Below are 14342 nucleotides of genomic sequence, written 5' to 3' on the forward strand. Positions count from 1 at the left end.
AGCTGTGTGTGTGTGTGTGTGTGTGCGCGCGCGCGCGCGCATGTGCATGTGTGTGTGTGTGTTTCAGGTCTTAATAGCAGAACTTCTTTCCCACCAAGTCCATGGAGGAAAGCTCCGAAGGGGTGGATGGAATTTGGAGCGTTCCAGCCATCCCAGCTCTCTCCCCTAGCAATGCTCTCATTTCCTCCATCCCGCAAGAACCACTTTGTCCCTCTCCTACTGCCCAGCCAACTCTGGGGAAGGAAGTGCCCCCACCCCAAGCCCAGCTGCCTCTTCCAGCTGAAATCCTCCCTTCCTGGCAGACCTCAGGGACTCAGATCTTACCCCCTACGACTCCCCCAGGAGAGCCGGGGGCCACTGTTTCCTGGATTATCCTAAAAGCTTCCGAGGCCGTGAGGACTTGGCAGCATCCCTGCCTGCTCTTTCACCTCCCCCTCTGGCTCTGCCTGTCGCCTCCTTTATAAAGCCTGGCTCTTTTATCACCACCACTTGCCCCGTTCTGCCGCTGCCAGCTCTGGGCTCCATGGACTGGTAAGAGAGGCTGTTCCCTGCCCAGCGCAGGGGACCTCCACAAAGAGGAGCAGGTCTCCACTCTAAAGTGAGGGCCACAGAGAGGAGTCTGGAAGGCTTGATTCTCTCTGAATTGGGGAAGGGGATATAAGAGGGAGATCTTGGTGGGGTCTGCATGGAGAACCAAGGGGATTCCTTGGAATCTCTGCCTGGGCTGGGCTGAGATTCGGGGAGAAGAGGGTTAGGGATTCATGACTGGGGGCTCCACTCTACAAGGACAGGCAAACACTAATAGACCCGCAGGGCACACACACTTACTGCATGGAAGCTCAGGAATGACAGAACACCTAGTAGTAAGGGAGAAACCACGGTACGTGTCCTGTGGGGAACTCCCTTCGTGATGGATAAGAGAGGCAGACACCTGCACTCAAGCCCACAGTACACACAGGCACGATGTGTACACATAGGCGTGATGTGCACACACATTTGTAGATACACACACACACCAACATACAGACGCACTATCCTCAGTTGGGTTCATCTTTTAGACTGAAAAGAGATGGTAGATGCTAGTGATATTTGAATTATGATAGAATTAGCATTCAGCATAATGCTTGGCCTTGGACAGATCCTCAGTAAGTGTTTGTTGAATGAATAAAGGACGAATGAAAGCTCTGGGCTCTGCCTGGTTTTCCAGGAATCAGAAGAGTGAGGCAGGGAGAAGAGGGGAAAGGAGGAACGTGTTGGTGTCTGGGGTTGCTAGATCACAGTCTTGGAAGTGCAGCCTGGAGGTGGAAGTGGGGAGGAGAGGAGAAGAGTGAACAACTAGGAAACCAAGAATCAAGAGACTGGGGTTCTGGCCCCTGTTCTGCTTCTAACTTACTGTGTGACTTTAAGCTACTCGCATCCCTGTTTTGAGGTTTAGTTTCCCTGCCAGTAAAATTATGGCTTGGACTAGACAATTTATAGGGGCAGACCAGCTTTGATATCCTCATAGTGGAATCTCTACAGGGCAGTTGAGGTTTAGAAGGGACCAGAGGTATAGAGTGTGACTTGTCCAAGCATTTCAAGATGGGATCAGTTTGTCCCATTAGATTTAGGATGACAGACAGCTTTGATCTAGGGATTGGTTTACAAATGCTGTCCCCTCCACCTGCAGGATCTAGGGGAGCCAGACTCCCAGAGTCATCACTTCTGCCCTAGTGAGTCCGGATGGAATAGCAGGCAGAACACAGGCTTTGGAGCCTGACCGATCTGGACTCAGTTTCCTCCTCAGTTTCTTAAGCTCTGTAATCTGGGGCAGGTCATTTAACTTCTTTGATCCTTGGCTTCCTCATCTGTACAATGGGAATGTTAATGATTACTTTGCTGCATGCTCATGAGAATCATAGATATTTGTGTAAAGCACCCAGGAACCTAGTAGGTGCTCAATAAACAAATTCTGGTTATGATGAACACAGACTAATGAGGCTGCTCCAGGTACAAAATGGATCGCCAACTATAAATGAGGCTTGAGGAGAAGAGGGGTGGCAGAAATGGGAGGTGGACACTTGTGGGGGAAATATATTTAGCCCCTTGAGGGAATGAGGGAGAGGAGGAGAAATTGCCCAACTCTTGGGCAGATCTCATTTAGTGTGGGAGACATGGTGGGCAACGTTGTTCAATTCTGAGTAGGATAAGAATATGAGCAGTGGGCTGTGGCAACCTTGGTGATCATGTCGACGTTAGACCATGGCCATCATTCGGTAGGAAAACATCTAGCAAGTGGGAAACTGGAAGGGCTGGAAGCAGAGGAAGACAAGTAGAGGGAGATCTGGAAGAAAGAGAGTGATGGTAACCTGAGTGAGAGGCAGAAACATAGACAGGAAATCAGAATGGCTGAGTTTTTCCAGAGACAACTTCATTATTGTTGAATTTCATGCTGATGAGCCGCAGGAAGATGGAGGGTCTTTGCTCCTGGGAATCCCAGGTGGCTGCGGATCTGGTTGGGGCATGGAGGGGTTAAAGGGAGCGGGGGGGGGGGGGGCGGGCAGAATGGGGTGGGACATCTGCCATCCTAGGGCTGTATTCCCTCTCTCTGTTGGTTTCTAGGGAAAGACGGAAGGGCTGGGAAGATAAGGCAATCTGGCTTCTATAAATGGGAGGGAGACTCAGTCCTTCCAACCCAGAGTCAGACTCTTGTGCGGGTCAGCACCTTAAGAGCAGGAGACAGCAACAGCAGGGGGCTGGGAGGAGAAGCAGGAACGCAGGAATGCCATGGGGTCAATCAGTCATAACCCAGCTACCAAAGTTCCTCAGTCAGGTTGGGGGCTCTGTTCTGGACAGGATGAGTCCCTATGCTGTTCCATAGGTGGCTATGAACTGGGATATAAACCCAGCTATCCAGGATTTGCAGGCACAGTGGATGGAGATAAAACTTGATGAAGTTGATGAAGAGACTTGTCTATTTAACTGTGGCCACAAAGATCCAAAGAACCAGAGCATCCAGGGCCCCAAATGCAGGGAAGAAGGAGATCCTGGCTGATCAGAAAGCTCAGTTCCAAATGCCTGTCCTTCACTCTGCAGGAAACTGAGGCTTAGAGCCACCTGACCCGCCAGGGTCAGTTTAGCAAGTGCAGGGCTAGGATGAGAATTTAGGTCCGTCAACTTCTAGTTCAAAGATCTTTGTGAATATACCTTAATACAACCAACATTTGCTGGGAACTGAATGATTTAATAATTATAACAAGGATATCTTCCATTTACCCTGTGCTTACCAGGGGCCTCATAGGCTAAATATTTTTAAGTACATTAATTCCTTCAAGCCCCAGGAAACCCTAACAACTTGTATCCAGTTGTCCAGATAAGGGAATTGAGCCTTAGAAAACAGTGAGATGCACAGATGACTCATACATTGACTCCCGATAAGAATATGTGCGTGTTTAGGGGGGCACCACACGCACACAGATTGATTTTTCACGTGGCTTGTGGACTCAGTTTAGTGGTTTTATTTTTTTTTATTTTATTTTTATTTTTTTTTTTAATTTTCTCCCCATCCCCTACCCTACTGCACCAGCCACATCAGTTTAGTGGTTTTAAAGTCACGCTTAGTGTACCAAACTGGAGTGCAGGACAGGTAAACTAAAGGGGCTGGAATAGGGGGTGGAGAGGTGAAATTAAATCAGCTCCAATTCCATTCCAGCTGTACAAAATCCACTGTAAAGATAAAAACGAAAATTTAAAATGCCAATGGCAAAGACCATAGCAGAAACAAAACTAAGGGAGGACAGAAATAGGGAGATTGGTCAGAATCCCCCTGCAAAAAAGAGGCCACCTCCAGAAGTCAACGTGTTGGGCAGGGAAGGCACCTATGGGGCGGGAGCCCCCGGCAACCTCAGCGCTGAGGCCAGCAGGGTGGGTGGGTGGGTGGGGGGACTTCCCTACTGACTGGAGGGTCTCGGAGATCTGGACTTATCCAGATCTCGACAGAAGTTTATAGGTGAGCACCGCAAACGCCCTGAAATATTACCAGAATGTTGCATTGTGTGTGTGCATTTGTTTTTCTCAAAGGAATCCAAGACTTTTCCCTAAAGTTAAGAATCTTGGGTTGACATACTCAGGTGAGAATTGGAAAGGAGCGCTGGCAAGGGGTCGCTCAATTCTTTGCAGAAGTGTCCCTTCCTAGGGCAATTCGGGGACCTGCCCAAGCTTCAGAACCCGGTGTGCCGGTGTGCGGGTGTGGGGCGCAGGCTGAGCACGTCCGGCACCGAGAGGAAGAGGGTGGGGAGCGGATTTGAGAGTTGGATTTAGGAGGCTCTGGGGTTCCTGCCTAAAGGCGAGGCATAGAGTGAGAGCTGCGGGGGGCCTGGGAGAAGAAAGGGGGCAGGCAGAGACCGGCGTCGGGGGCGGGGGGGGGGGTGGACATTGCGGGTAGGGAGGAGAGGAGATGGTCGGTCAGAGAGGGAAAAGTGGAAAGCGAGAGGGAAAAGGATGCGGGAGGCGGGGTGGAGAGAAGCGGTGCGAGGTGGACGGGGAGGTGAAGAAGAGCAGCCGAGACAAAGTTCTCACGGCCCAGGCCTGGAGGTGGACCGGACACACACTGGGCGCTCCATCCTATTTCCTTCTTTCCCCTTAGTTCCAGGGCAGCGCCGCAGAAAGGCCGTCGGGTGGGCAAGGGCCGTGGAGGCAACCTAAGGGTTGCCACCTAAGGGTGGCTCTGTAACACCTCTAGCACCCGCCCCCTCCTCCATTCCCCCAGGGTCTGAGTCCTGCGTCCCCTACCACACCGGGCCAGCTCGAGGGCAGTTTTCCACCCGATGGGGCGAGTCTCAGAATCTGGGAATCACCCCGCCCGGGCCCCTCGCCCAGCGAGTGGAGGGGACAAGAGAGGAGCGAGGGAGCGGGCGAGATACGGCCTAGTTAGCCATCCCTCCCCCACTCCCGCCCGCCCCCTCCTCGCCGGGCTGGGCCTCCCGTCCGGCCGAGCCCGCAAGGGTTAAAGGCGGCCGCAGGTGAGGTGGGCGGGGCCGCGAGTTCGGGAAAAAGCAGCGCTGGGGAGAGGATGAAGGCAGAGAGCGCGGGTGAGTCACGGGCGGAGCTGGCCTCGCTCGCTCGCTCGCTGGCTCCTGCCCGCCCGCCCTCCGCCCCCCGCCGGCTCCCACCGTCTCCTCCGGCGCCGCCCGCCGCCCGCCGCCCGGTCCGGGTAGCCCTGGGCTCCTGCCCCTCGCCGCTGGAGAGCCCGCCGGCGCGCAGGGCCCATGAGCGCCCGTCTGTAGCGCACCAGCCAGCCGCGCCCGCAGCCCGAGCGCAGCCTCGAGGTAGGAGCCCGGGTCCGGGTGGCCGGGGGTGCGCGCTACGGAGATCACGCCGGAGAGACGCGCCGCAGCCGCCGGTGGCTTTGGGAGTGGGGTGGTTCTAAAAGATCTGAGGGCCTTAGAACCCCGACGTAGGGAAAACCAGGCGAACGGGAGAGACTGGAGGGACCAAGGAGGTTGGAAACTGGGGGAACAGGAGCGACTGGGACAACCGGAGGACTGGAACTTTGGGAACTGGGACTACGGAAGTCCCGACCACCTGAGCGCCCTGATCCGGAAAGGCAGCGGTGGAACGGGACATTAGGGTCTACTCGCTTTTCTGCGTTGAGGAGCTGGAAGCCTGAGATGTGCGCCCCACTCTCTCCTTTCCTGAAACCTCGGTAGCAGGCCATTGCATCTCAGGCCTGAGCTCTCGGGCTCTCTGGCTGTCGGGAGTGGCCACTCTGGAGTCTGGGTCGTCTTAGCCTCCCCATCCCCCAGCCCCTGGGGCAGTTCCCAGGCGCCAAAAGCTATTAGGGTCCCAGGCCTCACTGCTGCCGCCCCGCCCCGGCCTGAGGCTCCATTCCTGCCGCTTCACCCTGTTCCTTTCTTGTGGTGAGGCCGCTGGAGCCTGAGTAGGCGCCCCGGTCCTCTCTCCCAGACTATCAGTGCCACCTCCCTGGTACCGGAGGCAGAAGTTGGTAGGGTCAGCTGAGCCCTGCTTTGGAAGGGAAAAGACCCTGCCCTAAAGCACTGGCCTTCTCCGCCCCCCCAACCCCCACCCCATCAGAGAAGGCCCAGGAACACAAACTCCCAGACATTTGGGAGAGGTGGTGAGAAGAGGGGGACCTCCAAGTCACAGATATGTGGTCGAAAAAGAGGTGGAGGTCTTTAGGTACCCGAGTCGGGAGACTTGGTTCAAGGAGGCACTACGCAGTACGTGTTTGTTGACTGAATGAATAAATGAACATTCTTGTTCAAGTCACTACTCCAAATTCAGCCTGTTTCCTCTCTTTAGAAGAAGAATGTGGGCCTGGAGCAGTGGTTCTCAACAATTGGCTGCATATTACAATCATAGTATCTATCTGGGGGACTTCTAAAAATGACCCATGCCTGGGATGCACCCCCTTATATAATCTAATCTCTTTGGACAATTTTTACTCTTAAGTTCTATGATTATGGCTTCTCTTGTTGCCTTCCTCTTCCCGCACTCCGACCCTGCATCCCTTAAGGGGGTGGTAATTGTGCCTTCCTGAGCTTGCTGGCAAGCTCTTCTCTGGCTGCCCCCTTCTCTGGCGAAGCCACCCTCTCCCAGCTTCATATCTGAGTCTCCCTATTGTGGAGAAAGGCATGGGTGGCAGCCAGAGAGTTGGCTGGCACTGGCGTGGGTCAGGACAGGGAAGGGGACTTGGCTTTCTCTGGTGGGGAAAACTCTCCCAGAAACTGGCACTGCAGCTACACCCCAGGGAGGTGAAGTCGCTGCCCAAGGGAACAGGGTGGGGGCCAGGCGTGGGAGTAGGTTTGGTGGGGCCGATGCAACCAGGCTAGGCAGGGAGCTGGGGGGAGCAGTGCGGAGGGGTTTTCCTCACTGAACATTCCTTGGTGACTGTATGAGAACTTTATCTCTAAAAACTCAGCACCTACTTTGGGCTTTCTGAAGGGCAGGTCACCTCAAGCTTTGGGTTTTAGAAACAGACCACCCCCTCTCCCTGTCTGTATCCGGAGTTAAGCAGGGGAAGCTGAGATGGGTCTAGATGCTCCATTTGGGCTGGCAGCAGGTCTGCAGGGGGAAATGCCACTGCCCCTTGTGCTGGCCTGGGCAGCTGGGCTGGAGATGGTTCTAGCACTGTATTGTAGCTGTGTCTGACCTACTAGCCTAGGAGCAGCCCAACTCAGGGATGAGCTGGGTCCTATGGGAGGGATCACCTAGAGGAAGTAGACCAACATCATCCTCTGCCCTTGACTGAGAGCCTCACATCGTCAACCTTCCTAGCACTCCCAAATTCTCCTATCTTTAGTCCCCACCCACAGGTGCATCCCTCTTTTTCACCTGGGGGCCAGAGAGGAGCAGGGAGGGGATCTGGGTCAGGAGGGAAAGTGAGTTGGTTACTTTCCTTAGTTCTCTTCTTTGCCTCCTTTAGGTCCCATCTGAGGTGCCCCTGACGGTCCCTGTCCCCCACCCCGGATCCCGGCAATGCTAACCGCTGTCTGCGGCTCTCTGGGCAGCCAGCACACGGACGCGCCTCACGCCTCCCCGCCGCGCCTTGACCTGCAGCCTCTCCAAACATACCAGGGCCATACGAGCCCGGAGGCCGGGGACTACCCCTCCCCGCTGCAGCCTGGAGAGCTGCAGAGCCTCCCGCTGGGCCCGGAGGTGGACTTCTCACAAGGCTATGAGCTGCCGGGGGCCTCCTCGCGGGTAACCTGCGAGGACCTGGAAAGCGACAGTCCCTTGGCCCCGGGACCCTTTTCCAAGCTCCTGCAGCCGGACATGTCACACCATTATGAATCATGGTTCCGGCCAACTCATCCAGGCACGGAGGATGGCTCGTGGTGGGACCTTCATCCGGGCACCAGCTGGATGGACCTCCCCCACACTCAGGGCGCGCTGACCTCACCTGGCCACCCAGGGGCGCTTCAGGCTGGCTTAGGGGGCTATGTCGGAGACCACCAGCTTTGTGCCCCGCCACCCCACCCGCATCCGCACCATCTTCTCCCACCTGCCGGAGGGCAGCATCTCCTGGGGCAGCCCGACGGGGCGAAGACCTTGGAAGTGGCCGCCCCGGAGTCCCAAGGGCTGGATTCCAGTCTGGACGGGGCGGCCCGGCCCAAAGGGTCCCGGCGGTCAGTGCCCCGCAGCTCAGGCCAGACCGTGTGTCGCTGTCCCAACTGTCTGGAGGCGGAGCGACTAGGGGCTCCGTGTGGGCCCGATGGGGGCAAGAAGAAGCATTTGCACAATTGCCACATTCCGGGCTGCGGGAAAGCCTATGCCAAGACGTCGCACCTGAAGGCACACCTGCGCTGGCACAGCGGCGACCGTCCCTTCGTGTGCAACTGGCTCTTCTGCGGCAAGCGCTTCACGCGCTCCGACGAGCTGCAACGCCACCTCCAGACCCACACCGGCACCAAGAAGTTCCCCTGTGCAGTTTGCAGCCGGGTCTTCATGCGCAGCGACCACCTGGCCAAGCACATGAAAACCCACGAGGGCGCCAAAGAGGAGGCTGGCGGGGCGGCCCCGGGCGAGGGCAAGGCCAGCTGCGCGGTGGAGCCCCCCGGGGGCAAAGGCAAACGGGAGGCTGAGGGCAGCGCGGCTCCTTCCAACTGAGCTCCTTTGCCCGCCTCCCTGGTGATCTCCAGGGGGCATTGGATGAGAGCCCCCAGGTCTGACACCCTTGGGGGGCGACTTAAGTAAGAGGGGAAGGTGGTTATTTATTGATGGGGGAAGTGGTGCCGGGACAGGGAGATGAGGCGCTAGGGGTTTTTAGTCTCTGGGGCTGGACGCGACGCGTTTGGTGGGGCCGGGAGGCGCTGCGCGCGCCCCTCTGTTCTTCCCTTCCTCACTGTTTCACTCGTCCCTGGGCTGGGGGGTTAGGGTGAGACACCCCTACCGCAGCTGGAGGTGAAGGGACAGGCTAGAGGAGACAGCGCGTCCCGCATCCCGGGAGCCGGAGAGGAGTGGGGCCGGCCAGGACGCTGGGGGTAGATGTCTGGACACGTCCCTAGCGCCTGGGAACCGGAACATAAAAGCGCCTCCGGAGCCTCCCTGCGGCCCGGGTCTCTTTCATCCCCCATAAAGTGCTTCTGCCTCTAGGGTTTCCGGAGGGAGCGCTGAGATGGGGTGGGGGAGGCTGGGGGTCTCCCTTGGCGGGGGTGTCTCTATCTGGCTTGGAAGGTTGTTGCTGTAAAAATAGTTTCTTTGATGTGCCTCCTTATTAACCCTTCCAGACCCAGTGTGATGGAGCCATGAAGGAAGAGGGGAAGAGGGCTGGAATCCTCGACAGGGTCCCAGCCAGGGCTGCGTGGTGGAGGGCAGAGTTAGATGTGGGGGTGGGGGTGAACGGGGAAGTCTCCTTCTGTAACAAGAGAAAGGGATTTGGTGGGGGAATGGAAGGAACTAACTTCCCTTTCCAGTTCTGATTCAGCCCTTAACTCTTGGTCTTTATAAAAAATACAGTTCAGTGGCCCACAGTCCCCGTCTACTACTCTAGGTAGGTTTTCAAGGCAGCCAGTAGCCCCAGCTGTAGAATTGATGTAGTTCCTTACCCTGGGTTCCCATCATTTGCCTTTCCTTTGGGGATGGAAGGAAGAGGGTTTTGGGGGCTATTTGGGGGCAGACTGGGTGTGTCCCAGCAGAGGGACCTCCAGAGGGTCCCAGTTGGAGTGGAGGACTCTGCCCCTGCCTGCTGGTCTCCTGGCCGCCTCCTTGGCCATCACCAAGAAGCTGAGCCCCACTCTTGCTTCAGCATGGCCCTTGCCTTTCCCTCGCACACTCAACCCTGTCCCTGTAGTAGCAGTAGTAGGGTGTGTGTAGGATGCTCCTTCCTCCCCATCTCATCTGTGGGGGAAGCTCCCCTTCCACATGAAGGAGTTCTCCTCCCACTGGAAGGGGTTCTGCCTTCTGAGGTGACATCCAGGATGCTGTCCCCATTCCTTTCCCTTCTCCTTTAGATGCTAGAAAAACATTTTGATTATGATCATGGGGTTGGGAGGGAGGGACAGAGGGAGGGGAGAAGCCCAGCAGAGGCTGAGCCAGACAGAGGGGAAAGGAGCTGATATGTGGAAAGGGTCTGGCAGGTCACAGGCCCCCGAGCTGGGAGGGCTTTCCCAGGCTGGAGGGCGAAGCCTTAGATTCCCTCTGACCCCTCCCCCTCCCCTGCTCCCTTTCTCCACCCAGAGCCCTCTGCGGGATTAGCTGTGTATTGATTTTTAAGTTATAAGCAAAGGGTATTTTATTTAATATTAGGGCACGTATGTGTGCATGTTGTGTGTACGTGTGAGTGTGTGTGTGTGTATGTTTCTCTACTGAGCCTGGGGTCTCCAGCCAGGGAGACCCCATCTTGTTCACCTTGTCCAAGTTCCTGGGGCCTAGGCCCACAGCATCTCTGCCTCCCTTGGGGATGCTGAAGCCCAGTCCAAGGTCTGGGAGCTACATGGGAAGCTGGGGCTGGGATCTGGGTGGGAATATGTGTTTGTGTAGAAAGGGGCCCTCCTTAAAAGGGACAGGGGTGATTTTCCCTGAGGGACTCATTGGCCTGGGGTAGTTTAAGAGGTAATGTCCTTTCTTTCTTCTTCCTCTCTTCCCTGCCTCCTGCTAACCCGAGCAGAGGTCGCTTTCGTCGCTGAGAGAGTGGGGGGCAGGAGGAAAGCTGACAGTGCCTGCAGGTGGAGGGGGCAGAGAGGGAGGACACTGTGGGTGTGGGATGCCTTTCTCCTCCACCCATCGAAACCAGCCACCCCCTCCTTGTGCCACCAAAACAGCCTTTTCCCCTGGCCATTCTAAGGGGAACTCCCAAATGGGTGTTGGTGGTGGGAGGACAGGGATGGTCCCCCCTGTAGAAGCCCCAAGCTCCTAGGTATGCACTGGGGCTTTGGGTAGGTTTTCTTCTGCTCCCCTGTCTTATAGATCTAGGTCGCTTGGCTGCCTGCCTTTCCAGGCAGCCCCCCTAGAGGAAAATGTAGGAATTTTTTTCTTTAACTGCTGTGAACCCACTTTGGGGGGGAGGAGGAGGAGGAAGAAACAGCCTGTGTTTTTTATGCAAAAATAAAGTCATCAACCACATCATGCCTCGTTTGTGTTCCAGCTTTGTTTCCTTTTTGACTCAGTGTCTCTCAGCTGTGAGGGCCAGGTCTGGGCTGCAGAGTGGGGTGGACGCTTCCCTTTGCTGCTGCACCTCCTTGGGGTTGGGTCAGAGCTGGGACCCCGGGTCTGATCCTTCCCGGAGGTGGCTGATACAGAAAGTGGAGGAACATTCCCTTTAGGTTGATAGCTGGGCTGTCCCTCCCTGGTCTTCACCTGTAGGGATGAGAAGGTTCTAGATCTTTCCTCCCTCCTCCACATTTAAGCCCCTTCTGTCCCCCGCCCTGCTAAGAACACTGGTTCCCTCCCTTCCCAGGCATAGCTGGCCTCTTGGCTCCCTCATCCCGCCCCCATGGGGGTGTGCATGTCAGCCGTCCCTTTGGTGAGGGTGACTGGTAGTGATTTCTTCACCCAGGATGATCCTTATCAGGGACAAGGCGATGAAAGGCAGCCGAGATATCTGATGGGCTCCCGCCCAGCTGGCAAGTATGAGGGAAAGGCCCCTGCTACAGCTCACAGCTCGAGACCCGCCACAGTTACACAACTGTGGTGTGCACAAACATACCCCCACCGGACCTATGGTGGGCCCGCCCTCAGAGATACGCAGAAATACCCATGTGCACGCATTTTCCCAGGCCTTTCAGTGCCTGGCACATAGTCGGTGCCCAATTCATGTCAAATGAGTTAAAAACCTCATGACTCCAGAGCTTCAAAGCTAGGACGCTTCACAGAGGATCAGTGTTTGGATCCAAAGGGACAGGGGTAGGTTATTGTGTTCTTTCACCTTCCCATCCTACTTTTTTGCCAAAATTACTATTTTCCCCTAATGGGATTCCTATTTCTCCCCACTCTAACCCTAACCCGATTTCTCGAAACCAAATCTGGTATTCAGGTTCACCCATCCAATCACTCGTTTGGGAGATTCTGGGGTCATACAGTTTAAGGCCAGCTTGGGATGAGGGCATGAAAATGATTTAGGGCTTACAGAGGAAACAGGTTTGGGGGCCAGTTGTTCGTTTCCATCTGCTCCTGATTTCGAAGGCTGGGAGGAGGAGGGACAGGTGCGTTTTCCTGTGACCTCATGCCTGCCCCACTCCTGCAGGTGCCTCTTTTGTCTTCCTGGTTCTGAGAGAGGTAGACCCCAGGAACGTGGTGCGTGCCCTCCTCTTCTCCCCCGCGGCTGCCCCAGGGACAGGAGGGCAGCTGCGGTCCGGCTGGGCCTGTCTGGGCAGGGCTGGGGCCGCCCCTCCTCCCCTTGCAGCTCCTCCCTCCCGCTGACCTGCATTCTTAGCGGGGGCCTTTGGTGGGGCTCTGACGCTTGCTTCCTCGCTTGCAATGCTGCCTGGCAGGCCTGGCCCCCCTGCAGAGCCCAGGGCCACCTCTGACCCCTCAGATGTGGCGCCTCGGTAGGAGGATCTGGAGGGAAATCAGCACATCTGGGCTGGCTGTCGCGGTGACCTCTCTGAACCATTCCCTCTCCTGCGAAGTGGGAGCCGAGTCCCTCTGGGGTGGGTGAATGAAATACGGAATGGGAAAATGACAGAGAAGAAGGCAGCCTGGGGCTGCGCGGCCTCTCCACACCTCTCCTCCTGCCCGTTCCCGCCCTCCAGTGGACAGCCGGGGAAGTGCAGGAGGCGAACCACCTTTCCTGCCCGTGTTCGCCCGCACACAGCCTTGACGTTTGCTTCTGGAATGACACCCAGTGGCAACCTCACAACCCCTCCCCGACATTGCACCAGAAGCAGCCTTCACCTTCCCATCAATCCTGGTGTGCCTGACTGCTCAGTGTCCTAGCAGTGTAGGTTTGAAAGAATCCTTGAAACCAAACTCCATCAAAAAACTGTTAGAACTGATTAACACAGGATATGAAGTCAACTTACAAAAATCAGCAGCATTCCTATACACTAACAACGAACGATCTGAAAAATAAACCAAGAAAAAAACCTCTTTACAACAGCTACCAATAATAATAATAATAATAAAATATTTAGGAATAAATTTAACCAAGGAGGTGCAGGATCTGTATGCTGAAAACGATAAGACATTGATGAAAAAAATTGTAGACACAAACACATTGAAAAACATTTTGTGTTCAAGGATTGAAAGACTTAATATCGCTAGGCCTGTCGTGGTGGCTCACGCCTGTAATCCTAGCACTCTGGGAGGCTGAGGCGGGAGGATCCTCCAGGTCAGGAGTTCGAGACCAGCCTGAGCAACAGCGAGACTCCATCTCTACCAAAAAAATTGAAAGAAAATTATCTGGACAACTAAAAATATATAGGAAAAATTAGCTGGGCATGGTGGCGCATGCCTGTAGTCCCAGCTACTCGGGAGGCTGAGGCAGAAGGATTGTTTGATCCAGGAGTTTGAGGTTGCTGTGAGCTAGGCTGACACCACGGCACTCTAGCCTGGGCAACAGAGCGAGACTCTGTCTCAAAAAAAGAAAAAGAATTGATATCGCTAAAATTTCCATACTACCCAAAGTAATCTATAGATTCAATGTAATCCCCAGAAGTAGATAATCTGCAGCATCTCCCCTCCTTCCATTCCTGGAGAGCTCCACAGAGCAAAAGAAATGCATTTGCTTAAATGCTGGTTATGGAAAGATGGTTTATGGAGGAAAATGAACCGGAAACCAGAACGTTAGGGATCAGAGCCTACCTCTACACGGCTGTGTGCCGTCTTTGGCCAAGGCTTCTCTTTTGCTATTTCAGTTTCACTATATTGTATAGGCACCAAATCTTCGAATTAGAAATTTCTACATTTCCTTTCAAAGCTATCTTCCTAGCAGTTTGAGCACTGTGAGGCAGAATAGGCTTTTTGGGGTCAGATGGGTTTTGTGCATATGCGCCTTTTTTAAAAAACATATTAACATAAGCTATCCCTACACCTCCTGGCTTGCGACCAGACCGCTCTGCTATATACCGTATCTTATGCCCCTGGGCGCCTTTATAATTCAAGCCAGGACTCAGGTAGTTGAGGTTCTTTCTTAATCTCCAGATGCACCAGCAATCTTTGCTCTCTGACAAATCCTCCCTTTTCACGCAGGCCGCTTTCCACCCCCAGCTCCAGCTCCCCGCAGCGACCCCATTGGATGATTCCGCAGATTCATCCCAGCCTTTGCCAGGCCTGAAAGGGGTGCCTGGGTAGGGCAGGGAGCCAGGTAGGGCTTGCAAGGCCGCTCGGCTCCAACAAGTGGTGCTAGCGCGCGCCCTGGTGGAAAGCGGCGGAACTGCAAGCGCTCTGTTCCGGCTCCGCCCCCT

General features: G+C 55.2%; 1 protein-coding gene across 2 annotated transcripts; it reads left to right on the forward strand.

Moving 5' to 3' along the window:
* Positions 1-487: 487 nt before the first annotated feature.
* Positions 488-11066, forward strand: SP6 (Sp6 transcription factor). 2 transcript variants are annotated; one of them, XM_069481298.1, is made up of 2 exons: positions 488-531; positions 7424-11066. In XM_069481298.1, the coding sequence occupies exon 2, from the start codon at positions 7477-7479 to the stop codon at positions 8605-8607; it is 1131 nt and encodes a 376-aa protein (XP_069337399.1). In that variant the 5' UTR covers positions 488-531; positions 7424-7476; the 3' UTR covers positions 8608-11066. The 2 variants fall into 2 exon arrangements, with proteins under 2 accessions (XP_069337399.1, XP_069337400.1); XM_069481299.1 differs by lacking the exon at positions 488-531 and adding an exon at positions 5059-5306.
* The last annotated feature ends 3276 nt before the right edge of the window (positions 11067-14342 follow it).

The sequence above is a fragment of the Eulemur rufifrons genome, chromosome 9 (genome assembly GCF_041146395.1).
Source record: "Eulemur rufifrons isolate Redbay chromosome 9, OSU_ERuf_1, whole genome shotgun sequence".
NCBI classification, from domain to species: domain Eukaryota; kingdom Metazoa; phylum Chordata; class Mammalia; order Primates; family Lemuridae; genus Eulemur; species Eulemur rufifrons.

Coding starts and splice junctions, on each gene's coding strand:
- SP6 (XM_069481298.1), top strand. CDS start 7,477: ATGCTAACCGCTGTCTGCGGCTCTCTGGGCAGCCAGCACACGGACGCG.